Raw genomic sequence first — 24,619 nt, 5'->3', positions numbered from 1 at the left:
TCCTAGGAACAGAGCAAGATTCACCAACTTATCTATAGGCCTTCACCTCTCCTTCACACTCACACATCCACAGGTTCTAAAAAAAAAAAAAAAGAGGAGATAATGAGATAACTTTAGCATTCTACCAGGAGAAGGAGGCTGGCTGCTTCCCTGGAAACACATTTCCCAGGTCCAGCTAAAGGATGGCTTTGCTGACTGTCAAACTCAAGCCCCCGCAAATGAACATGTCCTGCCAAGTCAAGTTTAGGCCTTAGGGCTTTGGTGCCCCTGCACGGTCACATGGTGCATGATTTCCTTTATCTAGTAAAGAAGTAGAGAGTGGAACAGGAAGGCAAAGTACTGATGACTTGTGAGCACCTACCATGAGCTCATGCGATTCTTACTGTGATAAGCATTTTCCCAGATCTTGTAGATGGTGAAACCAAAGCTCAGAGTGTTTGAGTGGCTTGCTCAAAGTCACACAGGCAGGAAATGCAAGAGCAAGGATTTGCTGGGCTCTGACTCCAAATCTTCAAAAAAAAAAAAAAAGTGCATATCAATTAATAATAAAATATTTTAATATTTTAAAGTTAAAAAAATAAATATTTGGTAGAATTTTTTTTAAAAAGCCCTTGTTTGCCTGGCAATGTTTGGCAGCCCAGCCACCAGCCTCAAAGGCCACTTTGTACAAGTTTGTCAAAGGTACCTTTGCTCAACACGCTTTTCTACCAACTGCCAGGAAATTGTCATAAACATTATAAAAAGGTACAAGATGAATGGCTCCCCATAAGGGTAGCCCTGATGTTGGAGAATAGGAATTTAACATCCCCATCAGTCCCGAGAGAATGGACCTCCTTTACTGTAACCCCCCCTACGTGGGCATAGGCCCATCCTGCTTCGGACAATGTGGGGTGTGAGCTCATGCAGCTCCCGTTGAAGCTGAGCAAGACCATGGAGAGTTTCCAGCACTCAAGGTAACGGGAAACGTTGCGCAAAGTAGGCGAAAAGCCTTGTCTAATATTTCCATTTATCTACTTTGTCTGTCTGAATAAGTGTCATTAATTCAAACCATTTCAAAGTGGGGCTTGATGATGTGTGAGAGCGGAAACCCCCAAGCGCCAGGCCTCTCTGCACCACATCCTTGCTGACGCTATCTCTCGCCTGAAGCGATCAATTGAACCCCAGCAAGTGTGTTGTGAATATTGTAGCTAACCTGACCACTAATGTGCATGTGTCTGTGTGTCTGCGGCAAGGGGACGAGCAATTGAGAGCGGCAGCCAGGGCTGTTCTTCCCAGATACATTTCCCCGGCCTGACTTCCTTTCCTCCCCCCGCAGCAACCCCTCCTTCTCAAAGCCCCCCACTTTGAGACCACACGAGGGACACTTCAAAGGAAGAAAAGACAGATGAGCATGATTTTCTCTCTAGGAAATACCCTGCAAATCAACTACTTCGCTGACTTCTCGCTGCTAATGCTGTTTGTAGAGACAGCAGAGTTCTTTCTGCACCACTAGCCAGCCTCAATAATACTGTAAAAATCCTGCAGCCAGGAGGAAAACCCATCCCTTTCCAAAAGCAAGAGAAAAGTCTGAAACCTTAGCAACGCACAACTTTAATATTTTGGTTGATTATATGCCATGAACTCAAGAGTATTTTCCATTTCCTCTTTGTCATTTTTCCAGTGATTTCAAAGGTCTTTACTGAATCTATCAAAATCTAAATATAGTAAAATTCATTTTTTTCTAAAAAAATACTAAAAAATTCTATGCATCTAAGTAAGTCTCATCCTCTTCATAGCAGATAACTATATGAGACCAGGTCTTATCTGAATGAAGCCTCTCTCTCTCCCCTTTTCCCCAAAACACACACACACACACACACACACACAATCAGTTATCGATCTGTGTGAGAAATTCCTTTGCAATTGCATTCAATGCTTAGCACATCATTTTGAATCTCCTTCATGGCTGCATAGTATGATTTGTGGAAAAAGTCCAAGAAGCTGAGTGCTTTATTTAAAAAAAATAATCAACCTGGAGTATAGTATTTGAGGGTCAAAATTAAATTTCTCCAAAGCAAAAAAGAAAAAAAGAAAAGAAAGTTGATTTTGATCACATGGCTTGTAAGTGAGCTCTGCAAGCTATTTCAGGGCTGCAAGTGCCAACATATTCTGAGCAGACTGAAGCATCTCTGGCTAAATGGATTCTGGGGACACTGCAACTTCAGGGAACCTGTTTCCTCCTTGGCAAGGCAGAGAAATTAACAGCTGCCCCACCTGCCCCACAAGGCCCCCTGAAGACCATTTCAGGATGAAATATTTCTCCAGAAGTCATGTACATTTTAGTCCAATACCCAAAACACATCAAAGCCCAGCTGTTCCAGTCTGGGCTCCAAGGAGGAGAGCAGAACCCTGCCTGTTTAACCTCTGGTAATCAACCCCTCCCCACATGTCAGCCATCCTGAGGCACCCTTGAGATCTTCTACCCACATCCACACGGAGCTCAGCATTCATACATCGAAGCCAACTTTAGAAAAGTCTTTGTTACCTGTAAAACCTGGGATAAACAGGAGTCTATTCCCCCCAGCTTGCTCTATTAGCCACAGGGTCCACCATCTGTAGATGTTTATGGTCACTGCTAAAACAATAATCATTTCAAAACATTTGTCTACTGGTTGACCCTGGCCCTGACCTCTAGCAACTTACTGGTCATAAAGGGGTTCCCTGTCCTTTCTAACAAGTAGCAACGTGGTAGGCAGAATTTTAAGATGTCCTCCAAGATTCTCATCTCTACCCATCGGATCCAACACTAACTGAGGCTCTCCCCATTCACAAATCACACCTCATACTAATTACATCAACACCTCAGGAAGGTGAGAGTCACTATGTTTTAAACCTCCTAGGTGATTCCAATGAAAGCCAAATTTGGGAACCACCATTATCTGTGGGGTGGTTAGACATGAGGGTAGAATAAACTTTGACTAATTGGGGGAAGGCTTCATCTCCTGGTAGAATTTAAAATGCACAAGAACGAAGATTCATATTCAGATGTTGTTAGGTTGTTCTGATGGAGTTTATCTCTGACTGTTGACACGGATTGCTCAACAGGGAAAGGCACAGACATTATCTATCTTGAAAATTTTCATATCCCCCAGAATTTATCAGTGCACATAGTTGGTGCCTAAAATATTTATGAAGATCCTATCTCTTCAGTGATTCTCAGTTCCACTTGGAGGAGTATGGAAACATTGCAAGTTCTCCTAATGTAAAAATCAAGTGCATTCTCAAAAGAAACAGGTCTTAAGCTCACCTTTGCTGGGAGCAGCTTTTAGGAGGACATAGAAGGTTTTTCTCAGAAATGGGGAAGAAGGTAGTGTGGAAAAACTGTCTGTCATCAGACTTTTCCTAAAGTACTTGAGCCCTTATGGGATTGACATTCTACAAGATGGGCTAGGGGCTGTTTTTCTGCATTTATGAGTTTCCAGAGAATGTTTTAGAATCCTCACATTATTTTGTGTATTCTTAATACTTGGATATCAAGGCAAGGTGGAAAGGAGAGACATTTGTCTTTCTGGTGACATACTCTGTTGAAGAGGCCTGTAAGATTCATTTGCTGGCTAAAGCAAGACCTTAGACACCAGGTGGGTTCAATGTGATCACTTTCCAGCATCTTTCCCACATGAATTGCATCCTTGAGGCTTCTCTGCTCCTCCTGACATTGGCACGATGAGTTGGCTTTCTCAATTGCCTGGAGTTTTCCCCACATTCCAAACACCTGAGACTGTCCCTCTGTGGATTCTCTCACAGTGATTCCAGTGAAAATTCCAGTGGGAGATTTTCCCACACTGCCAACATGCAAGTTTTCTTCTCCTGAGGTCAGTTTATGGCTGAAGCTTCTCCCCACAGTAGCCCTGTGGATCTCACAGTCTCATGAGCACATATGCTAATCACATTTTGAGATACTCTGAAAATGTAAGTTATTATTTCAAGTGTCCTTCTACTTCAAATGTGTGAATCTGTTTTTATTTGGCCAACGGCCTAGACAAATACCATTAGCATTTTGAGCACAGGTTGGCACAACAAACTTTTCCATAAAACGTTTTTTGAACACACAAATAGTACTTTGTCCGAGGCTTTAAACGCTGCTATTCCCTGGCCCAGGAACCTGGAGCTCATGTCTCTGAGCTGCTGCTGGGCACCGCGCCTTTGTAGCCCCTAAGCAGCCCCTTTGGACAGCCAGTAAATTAAAGGGAAATGCAGACCTAGGGAAGCCATGTCTGGGGAGGGGAGTCTGAATATAAAAATTGTGCAGCTAAAAGGTTTTCACAGTTAATGCAGGTCTTTCCCACTGCAAAACGCTACCTTTAAGAGCTGCCATTTCCTTTACATTAACTAAAAATGGACACATCTGTTGAAAGAAGCTGGAGGGGAGAAGACAATAGCTATTATGAGAGTTGGGCAAAGTGCATGGGTATACGTGTGTGTGCATAAGCCACTAAAGAAAGTGCAAAGAGGCGAGCCTGGTGGAAGGGGTACCGTGGATTTGCTGTCAGTTGTTATTTATACCGCATCATAAATGCATGGCTGTCAAAGCCAACGGCCATCTTACTTAACTGCTACCTAAGTGCTGGCAATGCAAGACCTCAGAAGAATGACTCTCCTATTTAATATTTAACCAGATGCTTCCATTTTTGAAAATATACTTTGCTCCTTGTGGAGGAAGGAGGGGAGGCTGACTTTCAACTTCTGTGATGTATGGGCTGTTGTCGCAGTAATAGAACACCAGGTTTTGTTCTTCTAACTTCACTGTCAATATTTCCATCATGTTGGCAAATAGAGCATTTGTCTACAAGTCTGAATTACTCCCCTACATTATTATATTCATTAACATGCTGACGAAACAGGCTAAGGTGTAGTTACCATGATCCTCAAATGAAGATGTGACAAGTAAGAGAGAAGGGGGTCAATGCAAACCAAGGGAGAGATGGACCAGAACCCCAAATCTTTTTAGGGCTTAAATCTTATGATATCACAGAATGGCCATGTTAGCTACACGCTGAAGTCCCCAAGAATTTACCCAGATGACCAAAAGGACACAGGGCTGCCAGTGCCACTCCGCACACCGTGAGTATGTCTGTTTTACCCTCCTACAACTGGCTGACTTCTGACCTCTCTTCCTTGAGTTCTCCCTCTCCCTATCTCCAGCACATCCCTGGCCTCTCTGTCATTTCCTATGCTTGTCCTTCAACTCTGGGCCTCCTCCAAACCCCCAGAAGTGCTCTCTCAGACACCACAGCCACTACTGACCATGCACGAGGCCAGATGCTCATGCATCCCCTGGTATTGTCTAGAAACCAACTTAGATGACTCTCAGTTCACCAGTACAGCAGCCACAGATAAACAGTAAAGAGACACCAGGAGCCTCTAAAGTTCATCTGCCAAAACACCCTCTTCCCTGTTCTTCATTATGAAGAATTTATTGTCCTCATGGCTCTCTATCCTTGCTTCCATCCAAGTGTGCGGCAAATCTCTAGATGGCTCTGAGTGCCCACGATGATGGTACACATGGAAGTGGTCAGCCCCTTGAAAGGTCCTCTGTTATTCCAACACTGTCATTGTTATGGGATGACTGTCAAGCTCTTTCTCCCATATCTCTCACACATCATTTCCTCCTGTGCCCATATATTTTAAATAAAAAATGTAAGGACATAAGACAGTCTGAGAACAAGAGGGCAATATCCCCAGGAAGGAAGACTGTCTGTTCTTGTTGTTCTTGGTTTACTTTAATCTCACCTTTGGGTCTCTTTAATACATCCCACCCTCCTAAAGGGAAAATCAGAGAGACAGAGGAGGCTTGAACAATGAAGCATTTCTCTGCTCCATTCCCTGCCTCCCCCATCCCACTGCCCCAGACCTCCTAGGGCCAAGAACGACCCCCACGCTTCATGAAATTTCAGATAATGTTGAGGGGGATGTCAGAATGACTTCACTGGCCTGTACAGACAGCATCTGTATGGGCTCCTGAGGGAGAGAGGGTCGGACACAGAGCAGCCCCTTGTGCTGGGGACAGCATAAGAGGGTCCCATTATCTGCAGAAGGGATGTGAAATTGGAACAATTCCAGCTGAGAATGCAGCAAGCCACACCATTTACATGAAATATACGGTGTTGGGTCCGCCACAAAGCCGACTGGCTTTGATCTTGGTGAACTTTTGAATCATGTGTGACTAAAGAATTCTTTACAAAGAATTATTTCAGCTTTCTGAGTTAATGAAAAGCCAGCCTGCAGAATTTATGGAAGCAAGAGACCAAGCATTAGAGGGAGGGAAAGAAAGTCATAAAAAAAATCCCCAGGAGCCTTTAATGCGACAGTCCTCGTGGTCTGTGCAGATCTCTAACTCTACATTTTTCTGTCAGATTTATTGGGTTTTATTGGAATTCATTCTTCTCAGCACTGGGGTTTGTGGAGATAATCTGAGGGAGAAAAATGTGTATGAAGCCAAATGAACCAGATTGATGAGATGAAATCAAGGGAAAATTTTCCCAACTGTTGGGCAGTGATCAACCTATGTATACAATACACCAGGTGGCATTACAAATCCGGCATTACACAAGCATCACCCTAGTCCCCAGGAGGAGTTATCAGAGTCTCTGTTGCCTGGGATCAATTGGTTGTAACAGATGCAGCAAAATTCTACAAAATCAACCTGTCATTTTTATTATATGAAGTGGTTCTGCTTCCTAACCTACTTCCTGGTAGACAATGTATTCTTGGGGGAAAAGAAATATGGGAAGCCAGGGGAAAGTGACCACTTATAAGCAGAGTGCATGTGTCTTCTGAAATGCATAATGTCTGCGCGTGTTGGCTGAGAATTCGCTACAGAGCCATCATCCAGAGAGTAAATCATAGGATATGTACAAAGAGAGAAATTAGAGCAAAAAGGTTAAGATGTGAGTCATCTCAGATGTGGGAAACCATTTCTCTCTCAAGACTGGGCATCATTCACTTTCATGTATCCTTTCCCAAGATTTTTCTTTCAAGAAGAGATTAAAGACAGCAGTGATCTCTGAGAAATCTTCATTCTTTATGCTGTGGTAATAATAAATCTAATCCCTTTCCCTAGTTATCTCTCTCAATGAAAAACATTTTATCCATAAGCTGTCCTCTGGATAGTGAGAGAGTAGTGCTTGGGATAATTTTCCACTACAGGAAGGCAGACCAATGCTGAGGTTAAACACCTGATCGCGGCCCCATTCCACCTTGGTTTGAACCCCCTTCCTAGTAAGGTTTTTCCTTTCCCAGGGGGCTCTGCACTTAAAGTCATTCTCTGAGGTTCAGTTTTCTCATGGGAGTAAAACCTCCTTATAAAAACCTCCTTAGGAGGTTTTTATAAGGACCAAAGGAGATAATAGTACTAAGTACTTTCTGGTACACCGTAAACTCTCAATAATATTAAATGACATCCTAAAACTAGGTGCCTTGAAAAACTGATTACAGATTAGGTCTTTTTTACTTATTGTAAGAGGCCTTCAAATCTGAGGAGGAAAAAAACATGCTACTTAAAAAACAGGAGACTGGAATGAAAATAACACCCATTTATTATTCTAATAGAGCTTTTGATTTAACAAACTCTCAATAGCTATTTTTCAGGATGTACCTTTGTGTGGGCATCATGCCAGGCAATCCAATATTGGTTATCTAATTTTAATTCTCAGTATAGACATTTGGAGGAGATAGCTGTCTTGTAGCCTTGAATATATTTGGTGTGGTTATATGATCAGCTCACAGTTGCAAGCCTAGAAGCATCAGAGTTTGCATTTAAACTCAGGTTTTCTTATTTCAAGTCCATACTCATTCCAGACACTTGCTTCCTACTTGGTAATATTCAAAATTCAAATTATTGTATGTATAAACTTTATTAATATTAATAGCTGATCTTATTATAAAATAAGAAGTGGAATCATATTATAATCTGCCAGTTGGACAAATACACAGGCCTTTTGCAAATCAGGGGAAACAAATGATGTGCCTCAAGGGCAATTAGTAACAATTACACACAGAATTAAGAATATCCATTAAGGGTTGAAATTCAGAGAAAAACTAAAAACTAATGGAGGTGAGATGAAAATCAGAGAGCTCTATAAATCTTCAAGAAAATAAAGTGAAGGGTTTTCATTTTGGTGATTTGGGGCTTTTTTAGTTGTTGGTTGGTTTTGAGGTTTGTTTTTGGAGGGTTTTTGTTTGTTTGTTTTCAGCCATTTGAAAAAGAAATCTATAAAAATACCTTGTTTCCTTAAAAATATCCCATCGATAACTTGTGAATTCTTTTCACTGCTGGTTAAAAGTAGGTATTATTAAAGTGCCCTGAGGGCTTTTTCTTTTTCTTTCCTGTCCAACAATCCACAAAATAAAAGAAAGCTAATCTAAGGGGTCTTACTCTCTTCCAATACCATTTTTAAAAGACAAAAGTCCCCATGCTGAGCCATACTGTATTTATAACTCATGGTTGGCATCTCTTGGAAAAAAACTTAAGTTCCCCCAGTCAGTGCAGAGGAGAGTGAGCAGCTCTGACAGAATGAGGCAATACCTTAGTAGACCCATTCCCTCTACCAGAAGCCAGATGCCAGAGTTGGGGGGCGTACTGGTTTACTAAGGTTGCCACAACACAGCTGCACAACTGAGGGGCTTAAATAATAGAAATGTGCTGTCTCACAATTCTGGAGTCTAGAAGTCCAAAATCAGCGGGTGGCAGGGTTGATTCCTTCTACTGACCGTGGGGGAAGGACGTGTTCCCGACCTCTCGCCTTGGCTTGTAGATGGCTGTCTTCTCCCTGAGCCTCTTCATGTTGCCTTCCCTCCAGGAGTGCTTGTGTATGAATTTCACCTTTTCATAAAAACAGCAATCAGGGGGCGCCTGGGTGGCTCAGTGGGTTGGGCCGCTGCCTTCGGCTCAGGTCATGATCTCAGAGTCCTGGGATCGAGTCCCGCATCGGGCTCTCTGCTCGGCAGGGAGCCTGCTTCCCTCTCTCTCTCTCTCTGCCTGCCTCTCCATCTACTTGTGATTTCTCTCTGTCAAATAAATAAATAAAATCTTTAAAAAAAAAAAAAACAGCAATCAGATTAGGAACCCACCCTCCTCCAGGATGCCCTTATCTTAACTAATTACATCTGCAATGACCCTATTTGGAAATAGGGTCACAATCTGGGGTAAGAACTTCAACATATGAATTTTGAGAAGACACAATTCAACCCATAAGACTGAGTGATGGCTCTAAAATTTTGCCTGACCAAGCTTAGCTCTAGTCACTAAGAAGATGAGTTAAGTATTAGGCAAATAATATCACACCCATTGATATACTTTCTAAGAGCTAATTATTATACAAAAACAGGTGGTATTATCTCTATAATCTTCTCACAAATTATTTCCTCTAAGCAAGTAGACTCCCAACCAGAGTAGCCATCAGCTCTAAAATGGTATTATGACATCAGCCATGCCTTTCTTGCTTTAGTTGATTTTCTAACCCCCAGAACTAAAAGGAGGAAGAAGCTGAATTGGGGATGGGAAACCAATAAGACTATATGCAGACACATTATTCTGTTGGACTTACAATCCATCACTAAGACAGACAAGTGCTTCTTACTGGGAACTAAGGTTTGGGGCTTATTTCATGTAATTCACTTACAATTCAGGGGATTAGAGTCAGCTGCAGTGGCTTTCTCTGGATAATTTTCTCAGAAACCTTCCTCTGCTCCCTACTACCAAGATGAATGACCTGCCTCTCTCTGGCTTTCCTGGCAACCTGAGTTTCTTAGGCTACTCAATGACTATTGAGTTACTGATATTTCTTAAAGATTGTGAACTTTTTAAGGGAAGGAGACCATGGTTAATCTCTATAGCCACGATGCAAAGAAGAGTTCAGTAAAGATTTGCTAAATGAAAGGAGTGCAGTAAGTGTTTGTGGAGTTAAATTTGGATAAACATGGACCATCTCAACCTAAAAGTTGTTGAATAGCTGGCTGTCCTACTTTATAGAGAGGAACAGCCAGCCATCACTTTTTCTGAAGACATCACAGAGGGAATACACAGAAGGGCCCTGGAGCTACTCTGGGAATTCCCCCCATGCTGGGGTTGGTGTTGGCTGTTAACACCAGTCCCTTGCTGGGATGAGCACAAGTGACATATCCAAGAGACCACAGCTGACTGCCTTGTCAAGATGGAAAGATCACTTTAAACAATTTGAGTCTCTTTTAGTCAAAAGTACTATGGTTTAATCTTTGCCTCCTTTATCTTGAGCTATCTTTGTTGAATGTCTGGCCAAAGCGGATAGTAAAAAATATATAGATCCTTTTGCAATAGTTTATCTTTTATGAGAACTTCTCTGTGGCATTTCCCCCTATTTTATTTGGGCACATTTGGTTTCTCCCAAAAGGACTATATCAGCTGGCATTGGGAAATTTTAGAAATGTGTTTACACTAGAACACTCTTGAAATTGAATCTTCAAGATGACCCAAGTCTAAAGGCACTGTTATTTTATTAACACAACTCTGTTTTCTCTAAATTTGCTTTTGTGAAACTAAGTTTTCTCACATGTTAAGTTTGGGTCAGGAAGTAACAGGCAAAGTTAAGTTAACTCTTTATCAACTGTAAGAGATGCCAAGTGGGAGAAACATTGACTCCATTTGGATTCCCATCTCTGAACTAGCTCAGCATGTGACCCAACTTGTGGTAGCTCAAATTAACTGCCTTCCGAAGTGCTCTCTTCAAGGGTTTTCTTGAGTTACCTTGGCATTCAAACTCAAATTCAATGGAAAGAAGTTCAGAGAGGTGTCTTAGGATCCCAAGATGATGTGCTCTGCCTAGGGAGTCTAAATTAGTCTTAGTTTGACAACATTTTTTAGGCTGCAAAAGAAAAGAAAAATTACCTCCTTATTTATTGGCATTTAGATCAGAAGAACTCCAAGCATTTAAGAAAAAGGACTCCTTTCACCTCTCTTGTGCTCGGTTCTCTCTATGCATTTTTTGGACCATGGTATCCAGTCTTCACCTAGCAAGAAGAAAAGATAGCTATGGTTACTTAACATGCAGTCCACTACAGTACAGATACACCCCTCTCTTGCTCCATGGAGGAAAATATCAAGAGTAGTGGTGCAACCAGCAGATAGAGGACAAACCCCTTCCCACCACCACTCCTCCCATCCTCTCCTGAACCCTGATAGCCTATCCTAATGTTTATGAACACTGTTGTGAGCTCTACAAACCACTCCATTGAGTCAGACTCTATCCATGGAGGAGATGAGCTATTCTTTTATTTAAGATAAACCTGATCTTTATCAATTCTCTATTAAATTCAAGAAATAAGGGGAAATTCTGTGTGTTCATTTCTTATTGCTGCTATAAACAATTACTAATAATGGCTTAAACCAATTCAATTTATCATCTTAGTTTTGGAGGTCAGAGGTCCAAAACCAGTCCCACTGAACAAAAATCAATTGTCAGCAGGGTCACAATTCCTTCTAGAAGTTATAAGGGAGAATTTGTTTTCTTGCCTTTTCCGGCTTCTAGGGGCTGCTTATGCTTCTTGGTTCATGACCACTTCCTCTATCTCAAAGTGCCTCACTCCACCTCAGTTTCCATCTTCCCACATCTCTGTGATTGTGAATCTCCTCCCTACCTCTTAAAAGTACTCTTTCACATCTATTGGACCCATCTGGATAACCAAGGATAATCTCCCCATCTTAGAATTTTTATCATATCTGCAAAATCCCTTTTACCATATAAGATAACATATCCATAGGTTCTGGGAATTTGGATATGGTCATCTTTGGGGTACCATTATTCATCCTACCATACTCCAAGGAAAACATAAGTTTATGATGAACAATTTTTAGCTCTCTCCTTATACAGTACCCTCATGCCTCATCCTGCTTCCTTCACTAGCAGTTCAAAGTAACTATTAAGAGTATAGATTAAAAAAAAAAAAAAAAAAAAAGTACAGATTCAGAGCCCAGCAATCTGAATTTTTATGAGCTACAAAACCTAGGACAGGTTATATGACCTTCCTAAGTTTTGTTTTCTCATCTGGAAGTAGAAGAAACGATCATCTATCCTACAGAGTTACTGGTGAGGACATAATGAGATAAATAATATAAGTATAACCTTGAGATGAGTTCCTGGCACATAAAAAGACCAATGGGTGGTAGTTAGTCCTAAAAATATTATACATCAATTAAAAAAAAGACAAATATTTCTACTCTTATTGAGTTCACATTCTGGTGAGAGATATATACACACAAGAAATGAAGACAAAAAGAAAGAGAGAATAAGACAAGTTAGAGGATGATATGTGTTCTAGTAATATTTACAAGAGCAAAGTCAGGAAGATTGGGTGCTGGAGTGGGAGGTCCTGTTTCAATTTCAGATGAGAGGTGGAAACCAGTGGAAGCCTCAGGGGGTAAGTGACCATGAGCAAGGGTCTGAAGGAAATGAGTGAGTTCACACTGTAGACAGAGAGAAGAGTGAGCACCATGTCCCTAAGCTGGGAGAAGACCAATTTGAGGTGCAGCAAGAAGGCCTGAATGGCTCAGTGAGAAAGAACAGAGTAGGCCAGTCTGGATGGGGAATGCTACTTAAGTCAACTCTTTGGAAAGTTGTAAGGATCCCAAGAGCTTCATAGAACCTGGTACAGATTTTGGCTTTTACTCTGAATGAGTTTTGAGCAAAAGAGGGACATGCTCTAAATTGGGAGTTTTTTGTTTGCTTGTTTGTTTTGTTGCTGTTCTTGTTTAAAGACATTTCATTTAATTAACATTTCTAAGTGTCCTATGTTTGCCATAGTGCTGGGAATTAAAGTTTTATGTTACTTTATAAACATGTTGGTAACTAATCTCTAGCTCCAGCCCTCTCAAATTAGTTCATGTTTAATATAGATTACTATTTCTAACCAAATTTTACCCTCCCAAAATTATTTAATGTAGTATACATTAAATTTAATGTAGTATTTAATGTAGTATTTAATGTAGTATACATCCCCCTTATTGCTGGTGTATTTATCCTAGAAAATAGATAGGGGATCTAGAAAAGCAGAGAAAAATAAAAAGAATATATATTACAAGTTCCAAAGCTTGAGAAATCTTATACAATGATTCATCTGTAGTGCTTAATTTATAACTTCTTGCTGATATGCCAGCTAGAGAACTGACACTATTAACTGAAAGAGTTTGAACACTGAGAAACTATCAGACCAACAGGAAGTTGTCAAAGAGACGGAGAAGTAATCAATGAGCAGGAATCAAACCCAGAGATTACTCTTATCTTCTATCACTCTCCCATGTTTACCTTCTTGATTACACATAAAGGACCTGGTCAGTGTCATGATCATATCATACCTTAAGGAGGCTTCCTACCTGCTGTTCTCTGTAACTAAAATGTTCTTGCTCCTTCTCAACCTTCAAAATTAATTTCAAATATCACCACCCTTAAGAAGTTCCCCTTTCTCTTGTAATCTGGGTTAGATGCTCCTCTCCTGTGCTTTATTATCCTGTGCATAATTTATCATAGTCCTTGTTTACCCAGTTGGTAAACCCAGCCTACCTGTCCATGTCCCCCTCTAGACTACATAAATAAACACAAGGGTATGCCATTATAGACACTTAGCATTTAGTCCAGCATTCAGCACATAGAAAGTACCTAAAAAATATCCACTGAATGAAAGACAAATATATAAATGCCTTACTTGACTCCACAGAAATGTTCTTAAGAAGTTAAATGTATATCAAAGTGCTTAGGAATTTTTCATATTCATAATCCTCTGTTAAATGAACTGGGTAGGAATGCTACTTAAATCAACTCTGTGGAAAGTTATTTTATAAAGCAAAGAATTCGACTACCAAAAAAAAAAAAAACCCACCTGCAAATCAGCTGTTATTGTAAGTGTATAATTTTATATGCATATTTGAGATTCTTATCTTACTCTAATAAAATGAATTTGAGGAGATACTTTCATATCATATTTCTATAGGTACTTTTAAATATACAATTATAGTTGGATATTTGGGATAAGATGAAATCTAAACACAACTGCCAGAATATTTGTAAATAAAGTTCTCCATCTTTAAAATGGGGAACCAGGACCAGCATACTATGTAATGTCTCCTAAGGATATAAACTATCAAATGAAGAAGAGTTAAAATTATACAGAGGCATTTAATGAGAATTAAAACCTTTTGCTCAAGTCTTTGCATTAAAAAAAAAATAACAAATCAAGAATCTCTCAGGAATTTTTTTATCATGTGAAAAAAATTCTCTCTCAACTTTAAGAAGTTTTGTAATCTTATTAAAGGAAACATAAACTCTGACCCTTTAGTCATGTTTAGAAAAAGTAATTCCATATGTTTATTAAATTAGAAAAGGTAATTATGTCAGAGACCAAACGTGCAGAAATAAAGACAACTCTAAGGGAAGGCCACTTCATGATCACCCTTTTCCCCCAAAGATTAATCTTTGACCATGAGAGCAGATTCTAGACAAGGCAGAAGAGGTGACTGAGGTAGCTATGAAGGAATGCCGATTTTGAATCTACCGTTTAAGGGAAAATAAAATAACAGCAAGGAATTGTAACAAAATTCTTTCAATCATTGCCCTGGCATGGCCCTAGAACCTGCTATTAAACCTTCCAGCTCTCCTGGGCTTTATGGCCCCCACTTCTGTTTCCACTTTTCTATCTTCAAGTTCTCAGGAGTTCAGCAGGAGAAAAACAATCTAACAACTCGGGGTCTCTCATCTAGATTTGCCTCAAGCGGAGTTGAGTTACAGGCTGACTTGGGGAATACTGTGGACTTCTTTTGGTCTCTTGGTATTTACCAAACATCATTCAGTGAGGAATGGGTAAGCTAAGTCCAAAGCTTGTCACAAGGGTGTTACGTTACCAATTCCTTGCTAACTGAATGAGATTCGGCATAATCTCTCTCAATATAAAGCTTGTCTTTCTGACGGATCCTGCAAGGAAAAGGTTTAACAGGAACAAAAGAAGGAACACCTTGAAAATCAGCTGCACCAATTCCCAGCCTCACAAAAATCTCACTTGGGCTCTCAGCCACGTGCACCACACACAACAGCTGTGATACCTAATTATGTAGCCACTGGAGGAATTATTTGTTGAGTCAGTCACAGGACTAAACTGGCAGAAGGCTGCTGCAGGCCAACGTATTCACAAATATGCCTTCTCCTGCCCAAAAACATGCAATGTGATGTAATCTTCTTAGAGTGTCTATTGTTCGAGACTTACAAAGAATGTTAGGTTTGCATGTGTGGTAGCTTTGTGGAAGGACTAGTCTATACACCTAAAAACACATCTGAGATTTTTTTTGCCTCCACGTTAACCCTTCACTACCCACATCTCTTATGAGATTTCAGGCTCCAAGCTGCTTGTCATTTTTAACATCAAAATCTTTTAGTTAATTTTCTTGTCAAGTATATATTTTTTCCTTCTCAGTGTGTATATAAACAATAGCCAAAATATACAGCAGTCAGGAAAACATATGTGAAAACACATAATTATAAACACTTCTTCGGCCAGAGTTCAGGCCCTGAAATTCAATAACATGTCAGGAGGCGACTCCAGAGCTGTTGGTCACATGGCTTTGTAATATGTAAACTCTGCTGTCCCGTCCTAGGAGATTTCCAGATTCAAGCCAATCATCATGATGAACTGGGTCTCGTTTTAGAACTTCGAGATCATTATATTTACTGATTTCTGTGCCACATGCCCTAGAAATCACCCTATTCTAAAACTGAATTTTAGCGTAGTTTGCTTCATCAACCAGAAGCATAAACCACGCTTAATATAATAACTCCTTTAATCTACTAGTACATTTGTTCCATGAGGGCAAGAATTCAGTGCCTGGCAACTGTGGGGTCTGTACTTAGCAGCTAATAAATGAGTATGTCATACTAACATGAGTCAGTTTTGAAAGTCAATTTCTTAGGCTTCTGATATTCTAAGAGTTTTTACATGAGAGGGCATAGGTATATCACAAGTTTTCAATGAATCTGGCAGTATCATTACATTATTAAGACCCTCATTAGATTTCTCTTCCTTCAAGGAAGGACCTAGGCCTTATGTGTCTTTTTAATGCCTCTTGGCATTAAACCAATTCTGGTGCTGACTAGAAGGACATAGTTCACCTCCAAAATGCTATGATCAATGAATAAATTATGAATTTTGTTACATTTATCTTAGGTTGAGGTCTTTATCTCTGCACAAGAAAGTTGTGTAGAAAGGAATAAACTGATGAAAACAAGATCAATAGATGTAAATAAAAAATTTAGATGTTAATCTTTTTTCACTTGGCAAATGGGTTATGATTTCTCCATATTACCCTAAAGTAATAAAATAGCAGTTCCCTAAAAATGTACAGTAAAATTTTTTCAGTAATTTTTATTAATTTTTTTCTTTACTTTCATCTCAACTCGTGAATTCTTTCATATAAGAAAAAAAAGACTTCGTCCTCTCGGGACTCAGACCTAGTTTGAGGCGACATGGCTAAACGCACCAAGAAGGTCAGAATCGTGGGCAAATACGGGACTCGTTATGGTGCCTCCCTCAGGAAGATGGTAAAGAAGATTGAGATAAGCCAGCATGCCAAGTGCACTTGCTCCTTCTGTGGCAAAACCAAGATGAAAAAACGAGCTGTGGGGATCTGGCATTGTGACTCCTGCATGAAAACCGTTGCTGGTGGCGCCTGGACCTACAACACCACTTCTGCGGTCACAGTAAAGTCTGCCATCAGAAGACTGAAGGAGTTGAAAGACCAGCAGAAGCGCCGCTGTTTGAAACATTGCTAGCCTATAATAAATGGGTTAATTTATGTAACACACACACACACACACACACACACACACAAAAAGACTTCGAGGACTTCTGTTACTCATTTTGATAACTGTTTGATGGCTGATATAAAACACAAGTGGGCGCAGGCAGAAATAATAATAACAACTGCAACGCTTACTTGAACAATATGAAAAGGATTTTCACGTTTATTGTTGTCTTAGAGAAGTGACCAGAGTGTTTACTACTTCTAAAAGAAATGGAGCAAATGACTTCCTTTTATAATCTGTTCAGAAACCTTTCCTTTCATAGGTATACCACTTGAAATTCAAAGATCCAGTACAAATACATCACTATAAATACATTTATAAAGTAACGGTATTGTCTTTTAAAAGAAAGGCAGAACTTAAATGTTCCCAACACAATCCTGTTCGTTGGGGAATTCAGCGTAGGAGGAGATCCTTATTTTCTCTATGCAGCCTTCTCTAACAACCTAGGAATTGGTTACTATTGAATAATATATAATATATAGAAGACATAAGAAAATATCAACACTATAGCATTTCTCATACTATGTTCCTTGTATTTCTTCCATGCCTCCCCCACCCCACCACCCAAAGAAGATGGGTCCCTCATCAAAGGACAGGTTATTTCACTCATCATTTTCATTCCCAGTACCTAGTAGGGTATTATAACAATAATAAGAGGCCTTGATAGATGTTAGATGAATAAATGAACAAGGGGATAAACTAAAAATATTTCAATTCTGCTAAAAAGTTTTCTGAAGCTCTTTTTTTTTTTTTTTTAAGATTTTGAGAGAGAGACAGTGAGAGAGAACATGAGTGAGGAGAAGGTCAGAGAGAGAAGCAGACTCCCCGTGGAGCTGGGAGCCCGATGCAGGACTCGATCCTGGGACTCCGGGATCATGACCTGAGCCGAAGGCAGTCATCCAACCAACTGAGCCACCCAGGCATCCCTCTGAAGCTCTTTTTTAAAAACTACCTTCAGAACTTTTTTTTGCAAATACCCAGTACAACTACATCACTATAAATACATTTACAAAGTAACAGTATTGTCTTTTAAAAGAAAGGCAGAACTTAAATGTTCCCAAGCAAATGATTGTATCTAAGCAAACGATTCTCATTACTTCATAGTGACCCCACATGTGTAAATTAAATTATATTCCACACTTTATTCATGAGACATGACTGTGATGTTTCCACAATGGAATTCATCCTTAAAAGGATGAAATTAATTGAGAATATCTAATAATCGTGCTTGAGGATCTGAAGGCAGCATTGACACCAGAATACACTTTCTCAAGAGGATAATCATGATGGAGGCCACATTTATCTCCATGACTTTTACCATCATTTTATAGATATGCTTAATGATAGAAAGTGTTTACCACTGTTCTGAAATAAATTAAGCCCAGCAATGATGAAGTCACACCATGCTCCCCATAGAAAATATAAGCAAAGCCATAAAAACAAATAGAGCAATTTATATGATGTCCATGTCAACTCATCTCTGACTCTAAGAGAGATGATAGAGACTTATAGGTGATGAATCCGTCCCCTTTTGTGAAGGATCTAATTAGAAAAATCCATTTAGCCTCAACAGCAGTTGTAATATTGAGCTGGAATTCCCCAAATGCCTCAAATGAGAAGGTTATATCTTAATTCCATTGCAGTCTTTGGCAGAAATACCTTTTTGGGGAATTCAGAAAGAGGCAAACTTGACTTAGTGCTGAGAAAAAGTCCTCTTTGTAGCACCAGTCTGAGCACAAGGACTTTCATAGAATATGACAGCTGTTTTCATACAGAATTCTACAGAGAGTTCACAGAGAAGTACAGCAGAGTGTAACCTAATAGACCACATTAGTGTATATTTTGTGTGTATTATATATACATGCATATTAGATTATACTCTAATCTAATATACTAATGGCAGAGGTCAAACTGAACTGCTAAGAGGAAGAAACTGGCTCCCTAACGAAACCTATGTAAAACCAGCCTTGGACAACAAAGCGCAAGATCACCTACACACACACCACACAGCACAACACACTCACACACACATCCTGCAGGGGCTACACCTGACGTATAGGTCAGACATCTCTGTCTTGGCTCCAAGAATCGAGAATCCCTTGAATTTTTAGTAAGGCCACATTCAGGGGCTGCAGGGAGGGAGGTGACTAACATTTCTGCAGTGCTGGAATCTTTGTTAGGGGATTCATTGACACTAAATCATTTTCACTTTCCTGCACAAACAATGTCAATTCTCACTTCTGTAATCCTTATGTATGTTGTCTCCATAACATGGAATATTCTTATACTTCCTCTTCACCTGGGTAGCTCCTGCTTTTCTGTTAAGATCTGCCTGTTGATCTCAAGTATCACCTTATCAAGAAGGATCCCTGACAGGCTCCCTTGCCCCCAGGGGGGGGTTGCTTGCTCATATCTGTGCTTCCATAATGCGTCCCTCTGTCCCAGCTCTCACCACTTTATACTTTAATAACCACTCTTGGGCTTCCCTCCCCTACTCAACCGCCATCAAGGATTTTTGACTTACATCATGCCTCACACTTAAAAGAAGCCTAGGAAATGTTTGTTAAAGCAATAAATGCAATAACTTCTTCATTGATTTAATATTATCCATAGCTCTGGTATCAGTTTCCCCAGCTTATGAGAGAAGAGATTGAGCTTGCAAAATCATTTAGGTTGTCCCAGTTCACATAGCTTATAAGGAACAATCAGGATTCACACTCTGAAATAATTAGAGAGCAAATTATCTTCCCTTTGCACCAGATTAAGAGATGGGAATTAAAGATGAGGAGCATTAATTCTTTATATGGACATAAGTAGCACGCAGGTCTGGTCTTAAACAGAGAGACCCACACAGTGAAAAGCCCATTGACCAGGAGGCTCTGTTTATCTCATCACCAATTCTCCTCCTAGAAGTATTTGGGATACTTGGCTAACTTGATGTTGAAGATCTAAAGCAATTAAATAGAGGGTCAATAGTCAGAACAAGTTCAAAATTCCAAGACAAACAAATCCAATTATTATATAAAGAAGAACAAAGTTTCGTAGAGTTTCTTTAGTGTCCAGATATTAATTTGTAGTCACAGAGAGCAATATTCCACTCCCAAATATTCTGATACAAAAGTTAACACCAGAATCTTTACATTTCAAGATGGTATAGCAGACATTTCTATCTCCTTATCGTTTAAAAAATTATCTCCAGACAGTAAGTAGAATAAGAAAGAGAAACACAAACTCTATGTTTAACCATATTAGGAGACACCTATAACCTTATTCTATAATGCATACAGAAAGAGGAATGGCCCCAAAGGAATGCAGGAGGGTTGGACTAAGTGCCTGTGGATGGCTCCATCGATGAGAAGCAAACTGAGTCATTCTGTGAAACTCGAGAAATGCTCAGGCATTGAAAACACCAAGAAGGCAGGGACAAAGAGGAGAGAAAGAACAGGGAGGTTATCTGAAGTCTATTTCAGAGTCAGTTACAGCTCCAGGTCCTACCCTTATCAACTGAAATCCTCCCCAGACCAGAGATAAGCGGTACAGACTCTGGAGAAACTGAACTAGAAAAACTCCGGCAGGAGGGACCCAGACATTCAGGACAGCAGATTAAAAATATGGCAATTAAGTGAAAGCCTGAATACTGAATAGTGGTATCCCCTTGTTCCCTTTCGCACCCATCTCTGCACACCAGCAGCCAAGTTTAAAACTCTTAAGCAGGAAATAGAGGATTTTTCTCAGAGGTATCATCCCCTCAGAAAGACTGGTAGCTACTAACATCTGAGTCACCAGTGAAAAGTCCAGGTAGCAACTAGACCACAGGGCAGTGAGGCATGGTGGCAGGAGGCCTACACATTTCCAATCTCCTTTATAGTAGCCCACTTTTAACATATGAAAGGATAGCCAAGGATACTAGGCAATTGAGGAAAGCTTCCAAGATAAATAAGAGAGACAAAAACAAATAAGCAAACAAGAGAACTCAAAGATAACAGGGGTACTGCTTGAAGCAATAGAGAATGTCAAAGAAATCATGAACCGTGAACAGGTTGCTATATAAGGGGAGTAAATAGAGAAGAAGATGGGGGTTGGGGATACTAAAATTCTGATAGCTGACTAGTTTTCATCAGCAAAAAGTTAAAATGTCAAGTAAAAGTTATCTCCCAAAACTAGGACAACAATTGAAAGGATACATAATAGAAAAGATAAGATGTGGAGAATTTATTCAAGAAGTCCAATTTCCAGAAGTTCCAGAAAAAGAACTAGAGAATGTAGCAAAAAGAAAATTATCAAAAAAATAATATAAGAAAATTTCCCAGACTCTAAATTGGAAGGGCCCACCAAGGGGTCAGCATAATAAATAAAAAATGACACTCACCAAGGCATATTATCATGAATTTATCAGATCGCTAACAATAAAGGGATCTTAAAAGCTTCAGGAAGGACTGGAAAACACTGGGACATCAGACTTCTCATAACAATATTAGAGGTAATATTAGGTTTGAAAATATTGAATGAAAAAAAGATCGAAAATTTTATACCTTGGCAAACCATAAATCAAGTGTGAGAATAAAATAAAGGTTGTTTAAGACATGCAAAATTTCTAACATACCCATGGACATTTTTCTCAAGGACTTACCAGAGGATACATTTCACAAAATGAAGGAGTAAGCCTAAAAGAGAGAGAGAGAATGGGTTTCAGAAAACAGAATATACAACAGGCAAGAGCAAGGCAGGGGTTAGTTCCAGGGTGACAACTGGGCAACTGACTCAAAGATAGCTCTCTTCCAAGGCAGAAATGAGAGAATTCTTAACTATAGACAGAGCAAAAAGTTATAAAAATGACAACAACAGGAAAATGAATCATAAAATATAATTTGGCTTAGCTGACATATGGGTGTATATATCACTAAGTAAAACTATAACCCTAAATTCCGATATTACTGCACATAAAACCAGGTACTGTACTCCGTGGTCCAAGGGCTGATCATCACAGACCAAGAGCAGGAGGGCCAGGGAGGGGATGCTGGAAACAGCCTTGAAGCTAGTGAGCCTTGGGGTGTATATACCTCACTGACGAAACAGTGAGCTTTAGAATTGAATCACTACGTATGTATTTCTCTTTCTGCCAGAGAACAGTTTCATTAAGTATGCAAAGAACAGACATGCTGAATAACAGATAATTTGCAGAAATTATTCCTCAGCAGTCCTCAAATCCTAAAGCTTGTATCAATTTGTTACAGTGATTTTTGTTATACTTTTTTGGCATCGAGCTTTTTGAGCCTCAGAAAAAACATGGGGAATTGTGTTTTATTGTCTATTTTGATCCAGTTACTTTACAAACCATCTATTTTCCTCTTCATTCACCATCATAGGAAATTATGGTTATACGTGAATTGCTTGAAAGGAATTGTTTACAAAATAACAAATTGGCTCTATTATTAATTAGGTGAAAATCTAGACAGATTTTTTTTGGCATATATTAGTCATTTTGGTGTATCATTAAGCGGTTTTGGTACTCTTTATGAGTTTTTATGCATTTTACAGATTTTTAATTTGAAGAGCAAACCAATATTTTATGTGTGTTTTTACATTTTTGTCTATTTTCCAGATCATTGGTTTTCAAATATTATATTTACTTTCAGCCAATTCTGTCTACTCTTAATTTGGCAACACTTTTTGTGAGTTTTAAATTTTTATGTCCAGTTCTAAATAAACTGATTGAAAGTAAAATGGTTCAGAAATCCTTGTTTCTGGTCAGTAATTAACATATTGAGAATATCTGTGCATCTTAGAATGATTATCTTAATTTCAATTAGATTTTAATTTTTTAAAAAAGATTTTATTTATTTATTTGACAGAGAGAGATCACAAGTAGGCAGAGAGGCAGGCAGAGAGAGAGAGGGAAGCAGGCTCCCCGCTGAGCAGAGAGCCTGATGCGGAACTCGATCCCAGGACCCTGAGATCATGACCTGAGCCGAAGGCAGCGGCTTAACCCACTGAGCCACCCAGGCACCCCTAGATTTTAATTTTTAATTAATTTTCTTTAGATAGTTTACCACTTTCTAAGTATTCTGCTTTTGAAATAATTTATTTTATTTATTTATTTTTGCGTTTGAAATAATTTAAACACATTTTCTGTTATTCCAGTTATCCCAGTTATTGCAACTTTCAAAAGTTTCCAAAGTTATTCCAACTTTGCCTTTTTAGAAACTGCAAAACAGAAAGGTCCCTACTATCAAGATGTATAGTAATGATCTTCGGAAAAAAGCAAAACAGTGGCTACTAGAACGCTCAAATACCAAGAAATAATATAAACAAATATTCCTCAGCTTTTTATTCCACATTCCATTTTTTAAAAGTAACACATGAGCAGCGTTCTCAGGGATATCTAGCAAAAACTGTGCAAAATATAAAAAATTTTAAAAATGTGTGGAAATGCTGGGTACAGAGGCAAAAACGGACACTTCTTGTTGGTATTTTGCTTTTATTAATTTTGTCTTTATTGTTCTTTTAGCTTTATCTTTTATTTTTTATTTCATTTTCATAAATGACTAAAAATAGAAATATAAGGAATCTCAAAAGCAAACATAGAAGGCATTAGAGTCCATGGAAAGTTGCTAAATCATCCTAAAAGTCACAAAGCAAAGATTTTAAAACAAACATTCTTTTAAAAATGCTTTCATAAGTGCCTTAAAAGTTGCAAATAACTGATATGGGAACGGAGGCAAAAAATATCAATATTCAACCAGTTGGTCATTTTGACATATGAAATCGCAAGTAAATAATCAGTTTCTGTTGCTTCTGGTGAGAAAACTGAGTGGGAGAGTCTACATGACTTGTCAGATGTCACCCAGCTAGTAAGAACAGAGCAGGGATATGATCCATTGGATCTTGTTGACACAGCTCTCTCCCACTGGGCTTCATCTCCTGGTTCTGTTTTTACCCTGTTTGATACTCTTAATGCCTGATTCCAGAGGGCTTGTTGAGTGAAAGTAAAGGGGGAAATCTCATGCATAAGCATTTCATTTCCCTTTGAGTTTTAAAAATAGCTTGATGTAGCGGGAAATTGGAATCATTGCTTAAAAATGAGACTGTGAGATTTTACATGAATTTCATATCTATTTTACATATTCCTGATCCTGAATTATCAAGATTTGACTATGCTGGCAAATATGACCCCCAAACATACTGGATTCTGAACCACGCCTTTCTTTGTGGTGAAGGCCAGGCACGAAAAGAAGTGTTATCTGGGATAAGTGTCTTCTTTGTACCCAGTTCCAGAGTGGAATAAGGATTTCTTTGCCAAAAATGCCCAGGCTGCATCCAAGTTTCTCGGACTGCTTCTTGATTTATCAAATCGGAAAGATTTTTAAAAACAGGCAATGTATTTTAGTTGAAACCAGTACATTTCCCAAATGTTCTAGCCATCTGAAGGTTGTAAATACAAAACATAGTACATATTCAGTACAATGGCACATGCTTGCTAGAGAGGCGAAGCCCTTGACTAAAATAGCAAAGCCAGATATAAATAGATAAATAAAAATTTAAATATCTTTAAATAAAGTATTATTTGTGGCTTAATTTCTTTCAATATTTTCCCCTCTTAAAATATTAAGTATACATATGTTTATAGTGCTAGTAAACAAACCTTATTTGGAAATTCACAACTATTTGGCTATTTTATCTTTTTTTTCCAAAAATATCATTTAGAAAATTTAAAAGGGAGGGGGTGTGAGGGAATGAATGAACATCAGTCACATTACATGCATTCT

At 39.1% G+C, this 24,619-nt stretch overlaps 1 protein-coding gene and 1 long non-coding RNA gene across 2 annotated transcripts in view; one reads left to right on the top strand and one right to left on the bottom strand.

The window, feature by feature from the left end:
* The window catches only part of LOC123387033, a 79,876-nt gene that overhangs the window by 25,714 nt on the left and 29,543 nt on the right, over positions 1-24,619 (bottom strand). The window contains exons 3-5 of the long non-coding RNA XR_006601381.1: positions 21,484-21,517; positions 10,901-11,022; positions 362-509 (exon numbers count right to left, since the gene is read on the bottom strand). This is a non-coding gene — a long non-coding RNA (uncharacterized LOC123387033). The remainder of the gene's footprint in view (positions 1-361; positions 510-10,900; positions 11,023-21,483; positions 21,518-24,619) is intronic.
* LOC101679014 (60S ribosomal protein L37a-like) lies at positions 16,499-16,850 on the top strand. The gene has a single exon (XM_013061471.2). The coding sequence runs from the start codon at positions 16,515-16,517 to the stop codon at positions 16,818-16,820; it is 306 nt and encodes a 101-aa protein (XP_012916925.1). The 5' UTR covers positions 16,499-16,514; the 3' UTR covers positions 16,821-16,850.

Source organism: Mustela putorius, unplaced genomic scaffold (genome assembly GCF_011764305.1).
Source record: "Mustela putorius furo isolate JIRA1106 unplaced genomic scaffold, ASM1176430v1.1 tig00003845_pilon_pilon_pilon, whole genome shotgun sequence".
Taxonomy (NCBI): domain Eukaryota; kingdom Metazoa; phylum Chordata; class Mammalia; order Carnivora; family Mustelidae; genus Mustela; species Mustela putorius.
Note: the sequence above shows the minus strand (reverse complement) of the source record. Positions and strands in the feature narration are given on the sequence as shown.